This window comes from Stegodyphus dumicola, chromosome 9, assembly GCF_044657685.1.
Source record: "Stegodyphus dumicola isolate Sdum_Otavi_A_Nest chromosome 9, ASM4465768v1".
NCBI lineage: Eukaryota > Metazoa > Arthropoda > Arachnida > Araneae > Eresidae > Stegodyphus > Stegodyphus dumicola.
This window is the reverse complement of record NC_140776.1, coordinates 83,979,077-83,995,666: the sequence shown is the minus strand read 5'-3', so window position 1 is coordinate 83,995,666 and position 16,590 is coordinate 83,979,077. Positions and strand designations below refer to the sequence as shown.

Sequence of the window (16,590 nt, the reverse complement as noted above, 5' to 3'; positions counted from 1 at the left end):
CCATCGCAAAGCGCCTGGTTTGAGGGACATCCAGTATAGTAGCACCCATTACGTGTGCTGCCAACTACACCCACCCGACGACGCCTCCGTTTCGAGTGATTTCGCGCACAACAAGATTGTACTTTAACGGAATGGAACCAGGTCACCTTCAGCGACGAATCTAGATTCAATTTGACCAGTGATGACAATCCCTTTCGTGTGTGGAGCACTCGTGGTGAACGCCTCAATCCTGGATCCGCTTTACAGCGACAGACCGTTCCCACAGTTGGTGTGACGGTAAGGGGTGCCATTGCTTACGATACACGGTCACGCCTAATATTGATCCATGGCACAATGGCAGGCCAGCGGTACGTCCATGACATCCTTCAGCCACATGTGTTGCCACTCATGGCAGGGCACCCAAAAGCCTGTTTTCAACAAGACAATGCTCGGCCACACACAGCACGGATCTCACAAGACTGCCTTCGGCACATTACCATCCTTATCTGGCCTGCTCGATCCCCAGATTCGTCACCAAGCGGGTCCATCTGGGATCATTTGGGATGGCGAGTTGGACAGCCGACGAGATTAGCCGAAGCAGAGGCGCATTTACAGCAACTGTGTAACGATATGTCTCAGGACACCGTACGGAACTTGTATGCCACAATGCTCGCTCGTATTGCATCGTGCATTCGCGCTACAGGTGGTTTAACAGAGTACTAAAACTTCCGTTCATGTGTACTTTTTTCTGCAATAAATTATCCTCTTTTCTTTGATTTTCTAATCACTTACTTATATCAAAGTAATAATTATATATGTAAAATTTCGTTTAATTCTGACAACTCTCTCTTTACACAAATTTTTATGGCAATGGTTGTATTTTAATATTAACAAAACGAATCCTGTACTTTCAATTAAAAAATATTGCTCGTTTTTTGCATATCAGTTTTCGAGTATTTTTTATACGGTATAAAACTTTATATACTCTCCTTGATTTCGCATCAAGAAATGTTCTATTTCTCATTTTTGGAATGGAACTGCATTGTCTCTTAGAGATGAAGCGGTGGTTTTCTAATGTTTTCTGTCACAGCTGGAAAATTTTTCTGCATGTTTATTACTTCTATGCGTTGCAGCAACGTAATTCCGAACGTAGATTGGAAACTTCAGTGCCAACAATGCTGCATTTAATGTATAGTGTGCGAATATATAGGAAAATTTCAAAATTATTTTATAGTAATAATTTTCACAGCAGTATGGCAATCCAGACTTGTTTCTTTAAATAAAAGAACTAAGAGGCAAAAGTTAGCAATTTGAACATTTTATTGTGAAAAGTGTTTTCCTGGAATATAGCTCCAGTTTTTATTTTTTCCATTCACGAGGATCTAACGGGCTGAAAATGAGCACCTAACCCAGGGATGTTTCATATAATTTCTTTAAATATAGTACAGCGCGATAATATCGTGTGTGATCAACATGAAAAGTAATACAACGGATATAAGTGCTTCGACAAAAATGCTGTTTCGAGTCTAATGTCCCATCAGGGACAAACGTCCGTTTCTGCTCATTAATAACCAAATGCGAAAGGAATACTAAAAAATAAAAACTATTATAGAGACGTAAAATGATAAAAAGAGGAAAAGATGATACTAAAATAAGTGTAATCTCAGAGGAAGTGAGTAGGCTATGGTCGGGGGAGGAGAATCTTAAGACTTTCATATTTAAAACGGTAAAATACCTTTATTAACCCATTAATCGCCAAAACTACAAGGAATGTTTCTTTTCTCATGAAAATAATAACAAATATCAAATTAAGCATTTATAATATAAATTTACATTGAAAAAAAAAAAAAAAAAAAAAAAAAAAAAATGCTCTCACCTGTGGAAAACGCGAGTGTTGCGTTCGCGCAACGTCAGCGGAATAAGACTACGGATGTTTAGTGAGTAGGATTGTACTCGTGTGATGTTTCTTTTGAGTGGAGCGCAGGATTACATTTTTGATGTATAACGTTTTATAAATCTACCAAATCACTTTACTTTTAATTAATTTAATATTAAAATATACATTGTATTTCTTTTACAAATACAGATTATTTCAATGGAAAGATTCAAGCATGACAAGCTTGATTACAATCATGATGTAAAGCTACATTACATACTTCGCATCTATAAATAGTCTGGCTATGGTACTCTTTACAACAAAGTCTTTTGTTATCAACGGACTTTACGATAAAATGTCTACCATCTCCATACAATGGTTTTTGAATGCTGAATATACTAGGTCTTGCCATTCCTTTCTTGTTCGCCACCAGATTCTGCAATTTCTGGGGGAACAACAACAATATCAGTTTCATTCTGGTCATTATTAACATTATCATCATCTATTTCTTCATCAAAAAATCTTTGAAGGGTAGGGCTTCTTCTAATGTAAGATACCTCGTTCTAGGCATTTTTAAACAACCAGAACATCGAAAGGAATGAGTGAAAAAGAAGATCGACTACCCTTTTCCTGCTGACGTCAGCGCAACACTTATTTTCCTTTCCTTTCCAAATCAAATTTAAACATCTGAGTGATGTAATGTTCTGATAAACGGTGACCTTGACTAAAAATAGATCACTCATAAAGACGGCGATTCTTTCTTTAAATATTTTCAGCAAAAATACACGGTCGATAATTTTGCTTAAATTTGCTTAAAGTATGAGATTAATTATTATAAACAAAATGAATTGTTGAAGGCAAATATTTTTTACAGATATAATCTTCATAATATTCCCTACACAAAATCATCTGCTGGTATAAAATATTTTAGGTAGTTATATTTATATACGCATTTATTTTGACCGTTGCGTGAACGCAACACCAGCGGTTAATGGGTTAACAAAAATAAATTATTGTATGTTACATATCCAGTATGTAAAAACAGGATTTGTAAACATTGCAAGAATACGATTAATCATTTAAAGTGTCAATTGTTTCAAACAAATAGTAAATGTTTTCTCATAAAGCTAAGCATAAAATTAATTTCGGTAATATAAGAAAACATTTTTGAATGAAAGTGATTCTGAAGGGCATTTGTCAGTTATATTCGAGTATTTCGTAAATTGTATATCTGATATTCGAACTAAAATTGGTTTGGTAATCGCGAATAAATATGTCACTGCGCAGTTAGGGAGGAGCCTTGCAAAAAGTTAGCATCTTTCAGAGATGATATTTTGTCACCATACAGAATCTGAAGTGTAACACAGGATGGCGTCTAAATGAGGTTATCTCTAAATTTTTGAGTTAAATTTTTCCCTGTGATGGTGAAATTGGCTGTTATGTCGAGGGTCATACTGCAAGGAACTCCTTTGATACTGCCCGTTGATGATACGCGTTCTCTGCTTGGCAAAAGAAATCGAATTTACCCATTATCGAAGTAGAACAGTCTTCACATTTGTTAATTTTCTTGAAATTATCACAACGAAATTGTTGCTCACACGCCTGAAGGTCATTGGATTGAGGTAAATTATAGTAATGCAACAGAGAACCGATATTATCCTTAAGAGCGAAAGCGTATGCTTCAATACCGATACGTTTCAAATTTTCGATGAGCAAGTCAACACGTGCACAGCGCGAAGTATCACATTTTGAAACATCCAGAGATAATAATTTATCCAAATAATTATGGTCGAACATCTTATTATTCGGAAATAGCCAAAATGTCTGAAGTGTCACACGAAAAAAATTAGTAGAAGATTACACATCCAGGGACATAGTATCTTTATACGAAGAGCACGAGGTATCGGCTTACGAACTAGGTCTGGTGCCATTTTAGCTCGTAAAATTCGAAGAATGTCCCAGCGGGAAAATTCAATATCTATGGCCGAAATAATATTCATAGTAATCCAAAAATATCGCAGCAATTAAACACAGCAAAACGATCACTCAAAAAATACAAAACAGCAAGGATCGCAACAGGCATAAATACCCAGGGAACGGTGGGGAGCTATATAGCGAAATGCGGCATGAAACTTCGAACGCGCACGTGAAAGAAATCTTGAAACCAAGCGTATGCTCTGACCGTCTTAAAGGGCTACATAAAAAGCGGTCCTCAACTAAACATAATTCAGCTTTTGAAGGCATAAATCAAATTTTTAATCAAAAAATATTAAAATCTTCAACACGCTGCAAATCAAACATAAGCTTTACATTTTTATTATCTTTTGTGATGGGCATAAAACTGTAGAAATAATTTAGGGACAGAACCTAGCATACAAATTAATACAAAAATAGAATTTATTCATAAGCCACCGCTCTGCCTTAAAAAGACAAAGCAGTTTCATTTAAAACAAAATGTTTATTTATTGTTATGTGTTGCAGTCTCCAACTCCAACTCGCTTATTTGCCGCGATTAACCTGCGAAATCGCAGGTTGTGTTCCGGCTATCGAACTTTGGTGCTTCTAGGAGCGCTGCAGGTAAGGAAATGCCGAACGTAGTTCTCGTGGAGACAGGATAGCAGATGCAGGGGGTGAGACCAATGTCACGTGATGAGCGATAAGACATCTGGTTGGCGATGAGGTATCCAGGCATCGTAGCGCTGTAAATCTGAAGTTTTACAATAGTTATACATAAAATAGTACTAAATCAGTTCATAAAAGGTGTGTGTTGCAGTCATAAATGCAGAAAATAAAATACGATTCCAAAAAGTAAAATAGTATATACAGGAAAAATATAAGTAATATCTTGTGGGCATGGCTGTGTGTGTCACATGATCATCCGGCTAAGATTTCTAAACATCATTATTTACAAGTCAAATAAGTTTTTCAGAGTACTACATACTTAAAAACACAAATTATGTTGGAAAATCCTGGTTTCCACTGAGTAGAAAAGCGGCATATGGACGGAGGTGCCTGTCCTCGTGTAAAATTTCATAGTGAAATAGGTTGAAAATGTCCATATGTTGGCACTCCTTAGCGGCGTCATAAAATGCCGTGTTAGTTCTTCTTAAATATTGTGTTGTAGTTCGCAATTTTAATAATGTATGTACCTCAAGAATGTACGAAAAAACCACTGAGTAAGAAATTGGTAATAACTTTTCTCATAATAATTTCAAATTTGAAATAAACTTTTAAAAATTCATAGCAATATCGTATCGAAACCTGTTTCCATGTCACATGTATTGCATAAAGAAATGTGAAATTTGAAGAACTAATTTTCCTAAATATTTAATACTCGAATCCGTATAAGTTGCATGCATTTGTTTTAGTAAAGTGTTATGACAGATTTTTTTAAGAGCTGTCGGAGACAAATGATAATATTCCTCGACAGTAATGAACGAGAATACCATGCATTTGTTCAAAAACAGAAACGAAGTATTTGTGAGATTTATTCAACATCCAAGTCTTAATTTTAACAGTTTTATATTATTTTTCTCTACTAGCCAGGTATAGTTTAAGTGTCTCAATTGGGTATCAAAACGCGTGTGTGAAAACACTGATCTGCACTTTGTTACTAGATATTTTTTCCTTAAATTTAGTTTTTTATATATCAAGGTGTCTGTAGTCAATGTGTATATTGTATTAATTCGGGAAGTTCCCTGATTCTTTAAACATGAGTATACAAGCAGCAGTGAAAGTAAAAAATAATTATGAAAACCAAATAGTCTATAACGATTTTAATGCCAAGTCATAAATAATCAAATGAATAACTTCAAATTTCTGAATTTGTTTAATATCACAATTTTCAGTTCCGGTTTTGGTGAGAATCGAAATAATATAAATTTGAATTCAAAATCATGAAAATCCTCATGATTTTCACGATTTTGTTCTTACAAATCCTTGACATGATAAATAGTATCATAATAATGCTAAATAACTGAAGAAAAATGCATTTGCTGGCTCTCTAAGATTACTTGGATGGCCTCTAGGTTCAGACCAATAGCTTTTAAGATTAGTGTTTTTGAGCAGAATGAAACATTAATTTTTAACAGAGTTTTGGTCTAATAGTTCATGGTATCGATCTATTAGACTTTGCTGTATTTTCAGCACAAAGACCATATTCTATTTGTTAATCTGTCACAGCTCAAACAGCACGGTAACCTAATCTGCAAACTATGTTCGCTTGAGATGAGTAAACCTTGTTAGAAAGCTAAACTATTTGTGAAAACTGCATCTAACGTCTATCATTCAAATTTACTTTAACTTGTTGACGAATTTCTGGCCTTAAAAGCTATGTAACTGGAATCAGAAAACAAATTTGATGAAAAAACAAATAACCCACATAGCACAAAAACATGCCTGGGATATCCCGAAGATGTTGCTCGCGGGGTATGCGCACATCCTCAGGACATCGCGGAATATCTCTCGAACCTCCTAAACACCTCCTCCAGAGTTCTTAGTGTCACATCCCAGTATATCCTCAGGACATCCTAACTAAGTCCCATCGACAGCGTACGGCATGTTATTAGGATATGAACTCTTACTTATTACATCCTCAGGACATCCCACTCACCTCCTAAACACAACCCATTTTATCCAAAAATCATCCTATCTATGTCCCATCAACAGCGTATGGGATGTTGGTAGGATTTAAAGTCCTACTTACTACATCCTCAGGACATCCCACAATATCCCAATTTCCTCCTAAACTCATCTTCCCGAGTGCTTAATGTCACATCCCAGTATATCCTTTGGACATCCTATCTAGGTTCCACCGACAGTGTATGGGATGTTATCAGGATTTTAAATACTAATTACAATATACCTTTGACCTCTTAAATACATACTGTCAACTGCTTAGTGTCACATCCCAGTATATATACAGAGAAAACTTCCAGTGAAAGTATATGAAGGTGTAGTGATGATCTAAAACCTAATTACTTTACACAGATAGTCTCAAATCCTTCTCCTATGGTTACTATCGAAAAATCAGAAATGTTGAAAATATTTATTCATTTTGATTCATAAATACATATTTATGTATTTATGAATCAAAATACATGAGAAATCGCAGTGAGAAAAAGCACTGCTACCTTAATCTGTGATTATATATAACAAATTCAGTGAATTATAGTTAACAAACAGTGAAAATATTTATATTTCTGAAATATTTTATATATAACATTTTCAGTTTCGCATATGTGGCAGCTTGAGATTTTTTTTAAGTATACCAATTTTTTTAAATGTCTAAAAATTTTTGTATTTTCAAGGAAAGCTTATTCTTTCACCTTTAGTATATAAGTAATGGTAATTTACCAGGTAAAATTACGTAATGGGGAATACAGAAAAATATCTAACCACTTACTTTTGACTTCATCTGCAGAGAGACTAAACATGTAGTTCAGCTAAATCTGTTATAATAAATATTTATAATAATGCTAAATCCTGCAATAACTATTAATATGACAAATTTTTGTAAACCTATTTATTTGGATGAAAACTAAACACATTCAGAAATTTATGGCACTATATTATGGTTAACAGAGGAAAAACACTTTTCAAAATTCAAAATAGTTTTTATAAATCCAATTTATCACATTTTCCTTAAATTCCTGAAAAATAATCTTATATCCATGTAAAAGAGGAATATGTATTCATCTGTATATAAAAACTCTAAATACTGGAGTTAAACTGGAGCTTAGCCATTGCCAAAAATAAATAAAATGCAATTACTACATGTGAATATAATTCATAATTAAATTTAAACAAATCACTATTAGAATGCAAATTAAAGGAAGCTTTTAAAATATTTTAACATATAGTACCTATAAACAGAGTAGCCATTATTTGTGTTGTATCATAAATTATAATACGACGTTTAGCTTAAGAGAGCTTCTCCTGACGCATGCGCCGTTCGCGTTTATCCGCGCGGTGTATGATGACGTAACTGTTTATTACGTATGTATGTATATGTATACCATTCTTACTTCTTCGCCCTTTTTTCTCTGCTGTATGCAACTATGTTTAAGTTAATCTCTGTCATTAAAAATGTTCATTGATATTACAATCTATTTAGGCTCATTTATTTCTTCAATTTGACTATTCGATTATAGTAAAATAAACATGGGGTATGCCTTTTAAATTTTTTATGTCAGAAATTAAACTCAACCTACCAGCTGAACCATATGAGCAGTTGTATCAGTCAGCCACTGGTAGGTAACCTAAATAACGAATCAACATATAAAGTTGCCAAAATAAGGAGAGAAACAAAATTATGATAATCACATCTTACCTAATCATAAAATTTAATGTGTAGGCAAGTCTAAAAAGAGTGAGAAGGAATTTATTTTGCAACACAAAGTAAAGCTGTCTTGCAGGAGCAAAAAAACTTGTCTCATGAGATAGTAAAAAATAATTAACTGTATCTGGTAACATTTATCTGACAACACATAAGTAATTGTTAACTACGTGCAGAAAATAAAATCTGGTCATGATAAGCAAAATGCAATTTTAAACTTTTGAGTTTAACTGCAGAAATCTACGAAAGACGTATATTTTATGTTGTAGCAGTAGTAAATCAAGATGCGGCTAATCTTTACTGTATGGTACACCTTGTTTTTTGTCTGAAAAAATCGCCAAGTGGTATTGGTTGTTCGTGAAATCTGGAAGCCCATTGCGACAAATAAGTTTTTCCGTTATTGTAATGTTGATAATGTTGGCGAAAATAGCCTTTGAAAAAAATAAGTTTTTGTCAATATAAAGGGGTTATTTCTGGAAATATTGCCAACGTGTTGTGATAAATTTAGTTTTGGGCTACATTTTGTAATAGTAACCCTTTTGTACGGACCCGTGTTTTTGGTTCTTACCATTCTTTTTAATTGCTATGTTTGGTTGCACGTAAGTGGTATGGTCTTGTATTTTGAACTTGCTATTATTTTGGTGTGGGTACCATCGTTTGAGTATGTCTGAGGTGAATAACAGACGATGAATTTAATTGAATTGCTTATCTGGAGGATGGAGGAAATGGTGGTGGAAAGCCTAAACGTATGCATGTGAAAAAAAAGGTATGTTAAAAAAATGACGCTTCATTTATTTATTCGTCTCTGTGTGTTAATTTTTCTTTTTGTTGTTTAATATTTTTATGTTAGAAAATATGTATTTTTGGTAACTTATTCCTCTCTGTTTTTGTATTTTTGGTTGTCTCTGTGTGTTAAGACAGTGGCGAATATTTTCTTGTAAACATGATATTTTTAACTTTCTGGTTTTCTTAAAGTGAAAATAGATCAATGTGTACATGTGCAAAGTTAAGGCAGTGCACAATACCTAGTTTGTGCAGTTTTCTGTTTTTTTTTTTTTAAGTTAAAATAGGTCGATGTGTATATGGACACCAAGTTTGTGTATGTCTTTGACTTCTTATTTTGGTTTTGTGTAACGGCAATCCTGAAATTTGTGCCGATTCTTCCAGGTGACGATCTTGATATAAAATAAGAAACGATTTGCCAAGGGTTACCGTAGAGTAAATTTTTACCAAAGATGTTCTACCATAATCACCATTTCAGTGGTTTAAACACTAGTGGAACAGTATTCAGAGATGAAGATTTCAGTTTTGTTTACACAGCATGATGGTTTAGGCACTCCAGCCGTTACGGTGAACAAGATTATAATAAACATAGCCAAAACAATTATCTATAAATATCGACGTATAAAACTGCATGAACTAATATATTTCTTATGCTAGTATTTACAGAATCCTTAATCGAAGTGAAAATGAGAAGACTGTGCCTGACTTACGTGATTACAAACTTACTCTGAGCCGTTTTTCTGTGACTCTTTTACTGTGTAGAGCTGTATAGAGATTTAGAATTAATCAGTAAAGGCTTGCAACGTAATAACGTCACAAGAGGCTTTTTTCTCGACAAAGCTAAGACTTTCGATCGTGTTTGGCTGGGTGCTCTTATTTACAATTTACACATTTCGGGGCTCCAAGAGTACATTAAACACATAATTAAATCCTGCATGACAGGTAGACACTTTGTCTTTCGTGTCACAGGAATTCTCTCTACACCTAAACTTTTCCTTGCAGGCGTCCCCCAGGGAAGTCTTCGCGGACCTATACTTTTTAATATATACGTGAATGACATACCCACTCTGAACAACACAAAACTCGCAATGTATGCTGATGACACTGTGATCCTTACACAAGGCCGGCTATACAACAGCTACAAAACCACATACATGCATTAGAGACTTGACTCATCAGATGGAAAATTAAGGTTAATGTGGAAAAGACTCAGGCAATCCTGTTAACAAAAAAGGAGAAGTTCAATAAAAACCTACATTTCTACGGAGTGTCAATTCCCTGGTACAGGCAAGTCCGACCAGGCCCGGTCGTTACAAAAACATAATACAAAAATTTCACCCTTTGGTGAAATTTATCGAACTTCTTAGTAGCTGAGTTTAAGGTCAGGTACATGTCATTCACAATCATTTCCGGAATTTATCCCTCCATCTTTTCTCAGAAACTGAGTAGCCGGGCTTCCCAGGCCCGAGACCCTCGCTAGCATTGTCATTTAAAAATGTGAAAGATGTCAGGCAGTTGCAAAAATGTCACGCTATTTGATTTATGACGATGAAATGAAAAGATTACAGAAACTATTAGCCGAAATGTTGACTGATGAAGATTCAGTTAATGAAGAAGACGAAGAAATAATTGATGAAGAACAGTTTAGTGATCACCAATCGAATTCTGAAGAGACATTAGATTCAAGCGATGAATCTAGTAATGAATTCAGCATTTCTGTTTCCGTGAATTGATATCTTGTCAAAGATAGCCATCAAATTTGAAAGGTAGAGAGCTGCTCGACACAAGAATATTACAGAAATCAGATCATTTATCTGTCTTCTTTGTTTTGGAGAATTTTGTTTTAAAATAGAAGGCTTCTCACGTAAATGTTGCGAAGTTTGGGCGACTGACGGGACAGGGCTTGACATTTTTCATCGAACAGTGTCTCATAAACGTTTTTTAATCCTAATGAGATGTTTGGGATTTGATGACCTAAGAGATCGTCCTTCTAGAAGAGAAATGGATAAACTGGCTCCGGTAAGAAATGATTTTGAAAAGTTCGTTAAAAATGCTGGCGAATACATCACAACTGACGAAAAATTAGGACCTTTTATAAGAAGATGCTCCTTTCTTCAATACATTCCAAGTAAACCTGCAAAATATGGAATTAAAGTTTTTGCTGTTTTTGATGCAAGGACATTTTGTACTTCAAATCTTGAAATTCATGCAGGAACACAACCCAAACGGTCGTGCAGCTCAGAAAATGGTCTTGATAAAGTAGTCAAGAGGTTTAGAGAGCCTATTTTGAATCCAGGGCGCAACCGTACCGTGTACAACTGGTTTACCAGTTATACCTTGGTAAAGAATCACCTTGAAAAGAAAATTACGCTCGTGGGAACTATCAGAAAAAATAAAAAAGAACTGCCAATATATTTTACTTGTGGCAGAAAAAGAGAAGTTTGATCATCATTATTTGGATTTCAAAGAAATATGACATTAGTTTCCTACACACCAAACAAAAATAAATGCGTTGTTCTATTGTCCACCATGCATAATGACAGAGCCATCGATGTTTCGACTGGAGAAGCAAATAAAAAAAACAGAAATTATGACTTTTAATGATTTAACAAAGGGTGCTATAGATGTAGTAACCATTTATAGTACTGCTAGAATTAGCAACAGATGACCAATGGCAGTATTCTTTAGTATGTTCAACATTGCAGCTATGAATACTAGAATATTATTGTTATCTTCGAGGACGCCAGTAGTGCAATATAGAAAACGAAGTTTATTTATCAAAGAATTTGCATTAGAACTTTTCAAGGATCACATTCAAGAAAGAAGCTCGCAGCAAAATTTCCACGCGAATTGAGTGAAAAATGAAATTGCAGATATAGGGAAAATTGGGAAGGACACTCGCCAAAAAAACAGGAGTGTTCTAGGGAAAGATGCCATATATGTAATAGCGTAAAGGACCGAAAACCACAAATTTGCTGCGCTAAGTGAGAGAAAAATGTTTGCGGTAAACACAGCGCGATTTTTTGCAAAAAAAATGTGAAATGTAAGTTTTTTTTTGAAAATATTTCTGTAAAAATTTAATATTACATAAATTAGTATTAAATTTCGTTTGCTCACAAAAAGAAATCAGTCTGATTTTTTCTGTTAATGATAAATAATTTCAATCTTAAAAGTGTATTAAAATACAATTTTTTTAGAATTATTAAATTCAAAGTATATTTTTATATTTTATATACTTTTTATTATTTAATTTTTTTCTTCGATTACACAAACAATTTTATTTTTATTTCGTTAAGAAATAACGTTTCGGACCTACGGAGCCCGACGCGCGTCCTCGCGTAGCTAAAAGCAGCGCGCGTCTTCGCGGGTTAACAGCGTGAAATAGCATTCTTTCTATAGACAACAAGTTACTCATTTAACAAGTCCCTTCTACGTCCAATATTGCCTTATGCTTGCTCTGTTTGGGCTTATTCTAGTTGATCCTTAAGGAAGAAATTGAAAACTGCACAAAACGGGGTTTTGAGACAAATTAGTAATGTTTTATGGTAGCTTCGGATTTACAGATTTGCATGCTGAACTGAAAATTGACCACATTTTAACCTTTTACTATCGCCTTGCTAAGAAATTCTATAAAGACATAGAGTTTATTAACAACACTGCAATTAAAATTTATGATTACGACGCAAATGATCAATGTAATATCAAAAGTCCTATGGCCGTTCTTAGTTACACTCTTGATTAAGCTTAACTGCACCATGGCTACCTTATATATAGTATGATTTTGTATTGTATGTAACTGTTTACTTTTAACTTGAGCTCCTTACTTAATTTATTCTATGATTATGATCACATTTTTAATAATGCTGACTGGGTCTTGTATTTACCAAATGTTTGCTTGACAATTTTCATGTGTTCATTTATTATTGTTCCCAATGGCTCGACGGAGTTTGCAGCTTTTCTGGACAGCATTTTCATCACCGAATCATGTATGCGTGTTACAAATATTCATCAAGTCATTTATTAAGGCCATTATAAATAATTATTTGAAAAAAAACCCTTAAGATATCCTGGGCATATTTATATAATACTATAAGTTGTAACTTTGTATTGTACCCGAAGTGGCATATTTTCATTTGTGGATAGGGTCTAAGACCCAGGCACCCCGGTGCTACACCATCACTCGTTGCGTAATCTGTTAAAAGATGCCTAACACTCACAAAGACCTCACAAAAACTGAGTACTATCAGCCCTCTTTTCGATGCGAGCAAAATTTTGAAAAGGTTATCCATGCCAGAATACATCCTTTTTTGACAGATTTCCCGCACAGCAATTTGGCTTTAGAAAAAATCTCTGTGACGAAGCAGTTGGTGCGTCTGACAGAATTTATTAGAGGTGCCTTTAATAATAAACAATGTGTTGTCTTAGTCATGATAAACGTGGCTAAAGTGTTCGATAGCGTCGGCCCGAGGGTTAATTTTCAGGCTTATTTAAGCTCGAGTTCTCTAGGGAATTAACCCTAATTGTGAGTTTATTTATCACTGAGAACATTTCATATCTGCATTTCATATACTTTGAACAGGAAGCAGGTGTGCACTAATGATGGTCAGAGTTCAGTTTGATGTCCCATATTGTGCACTACTACATATTTGAAAAGATAAAATTATTTTATTAACAAAGGCAAATATTGTGTGTAATATATCCAATTTGTACAGAGTAGAATTTGTAAAGTGTAGGACTATGTACAAAGCAGAATGTTTTAAACAGTGTAAGAATACAAGTAATCCTTTAAACTGTCCTGAGTCACAAACCACTAATAAACCTTTTCCCACTAATCTGATAAAATTAATTTCTAAAATATAGGAAAACTCATACGCATGAAAGTGTTTGTGGAGAGAGGAGATTTTTCAATTATATGCTGTCACAGGGGGTGATTAATAGTTATTAAATTCATTTTATCGCTTAGGCTGTGAAGCAGATATTGTTAAAATGTTTGCATGTCAGTTTAAACTTGTGTTCATTTCTCATATTAAGCAGTATCATGAATGAATAACTTTATTTACCAGTCGACAATGCAAGTTTTTAATTTTCTGCATTCTTTTTTCAACGGTTTTATTGGAACGTTTTTATTATGTAAAAGGCTAAAACACTTGTCTGACGCCTACACTTCACTGAAGATTAACATTTATTTGCATTCTTTCCTATCGGATTTCACAAACAGAAAATCAGTTACTGTTCTTTTTAATTTCACGGTGGTTTAATTCTTCTACTCCAACTTAACGTTTATCAAAACTACGTGATGATGCAATAAATCGAATCGATGCGATCGAAGCCAACTCTACATCAATGGCATTCCTTTAAAAGAAATTCTCAATTATTAAACCTATGATTCTATGCCCGGATTTACATTAACATGCTCTCGTTTGATATTTTATTACAAATACTTAATTTTCACTTGTAATTAATAATTAAAATTTTGCCTCAATGTATAGCTTAATGCCTTAATGTTTGACTATCATATGGGAGTGTCTACTCTAGATTATGTATCCTGACGGGTTTCCAAATATCAACCACCTGCCTTTTAAACTGGTAGTTTTCATCTATCACATTTATCTCGCATTTAGTTCTCAATTTTTCGCACTACTTATAAAACTCGGAATTAAAGCATGTTTACTTTCATTATCGGAATTCGAACATTCGTCAGTTGTCTCATACCATCTTTCAAGCTTGTTATTTAAACTACAATTAAATTCCTGTGTTTACTTCCACCAAGCATAATCATCCTATAAGCCACGCCTCTCCGCTATGTTGGGTTACCAGCCCGAACATAACTTTGCATTACGCTGTGTCGGCGAAGCGGTTATCGTTTGTAATTTCAATTTTACACCATCGCTTAAGCTGCAGAGGGCAACACAAAGAACTGTGATATAGCATGACCGACTCATCCGCGACCATGATCGCAAACACGCATGCGCATTTCGGACCGAATTATTCTCAAAATAGGGTGAAAGGATGGGGACTTTCTTTCCCTCCAGCATAGCTTTTCCGGAGATGAGAAGACCTTTCACGTCGCAGCAAGTAATACCACCCCTTTTGGACGAGTCTATGTGTTTTGGCACAATGCCAACCAGGGTTGCGCTTGAGAGGGTGATCGATTCATAACAGGCATCCTAGATTTATTATTATGTTAACGAAACTAGTAGTCTCTACAAAACATTACTACTTGTTTATTACTCACCAGATTTCTCGTACACTTTTACGTTAGAACAATTCAGCTAGTGTTACGATTTTAATATTACGTGGCCGTATCTTCTCTTTTTTTAATCAAATTGCGTTGTCTCTTGAGGCGAAGCGGTGTTTATATAAAGTGTGGCATTACAGCACTCCTGTCTACATCTCGAAACGTCAGTATGTATGTGAGGCGGTTCTATAACTTTCATCCAAGAGGGAAGCTAGAATTCTTGCACATGCGATTTTCCCGTCTATTTTTCCATCGCTAACGTTTAAAAAATTTTCAATGCTACGACAATTTTCCAAAGAATATACACAGACGTCTTTGCCTTTTCAGGGCCAACTCAACAGCTCTTCTCGAAACAATCGGATACACTAGCCCGTATCGGATTGTTTGTGGAAAGAACCAAACAATGTTTACCCAGCGAAAACGTTTGTACTCGTTTTCGTAAAACATACATACACACAAAGACACTACTTGTGTTTTTTTCTTTTCCCTCTGCTGAAGATTTTCCCTTGCTGAAGGTTTACTTGAAACATATGATTTAAAGTTTCCAATAATAAATGCTTTTTATGTTTATAACAACTTTTAGATGTTTAATGTAGATGGGATGTATCTGATTTTAAACTGCTGTAACTGTTAATATAATTTTACGGATGTCAATTTACTAAACTGCTTAGAAAGTTACTTATAACTCCACCGACTTGAAATGTAGCAACTAATTTGGGACAAAATTTTCGACCTAAACGTAACAACTAATTTGGGACGGATGGAGTATAATTCAACATTTTGTTTTAATTCCTTTTAAGAAATTTCGTCATCACGAATTATAAAGCTATCATATTAAAAAATCACTGTTTTCAAAAAGGCTTTTAACGTAATAATATTAAGAATAATAAATAGAAAAACGATTGGGATGACAAGCCAAATCTTCTTTCCAAGAATTTTGAATATAAATATATTAATTTCAATTAAAATACTTTTAATATATTTTAAAAGTGTAAAATGAGGTTAAATATTTTGAAATACTTTAATTTCCTGTAAAATTGCCTTTATTAAAATTCTACTATTAGCTCACACTCTGCCTATATCTTGTTCGAATTTCCAATCGTTCATAAAATACTCAAGTTTATCCACTCGAGTTCAAATACAATTTTTTAAACTTGTAATGTATGACACTTGATATTAATATAAGGTATTTTCTCCCTCCTTCTAGAATGCCTTCATGGTGTAACGGTTAGTACAATTGGCTCGTATTCGAAAGATCCAGGCTCGAGTCTCGAAGAGGGCATTGCTTATTTTTCCTTTCTCCCGCATATATATATATATATATATATATATATATAATTATTTCCTAAACAGTATTGATTAATTGATTATATTATC

At 34.3% G+C, this 16,590-nt stretch overlaps 1 protein-coding gene across 1 annotated transcript in view; it reads right to left on the bottom strand.

Annotated features, from left to right (window-relative positions):
* Positions 1-4,148: 4,148 nt before the first annotated feature.
* Positions 4,149-16,590, bottom strand: part of LOC146995396 (cullin-5-like) — a 201,130-nt gene continuing 188,688 nt past the window's right edge. The window contains exon 17 of the mRNA XM_085823109.1: positions 4,149-4,562. Coding sequence (XP_085679235.1) covers positions 4,368-4,562 — 195 coding nt within the window. The 3' untranslated portion in view covers positions 4,149-4,367. The remainder of the gene's footprint in view (positions 4,563-16,590) is intronic.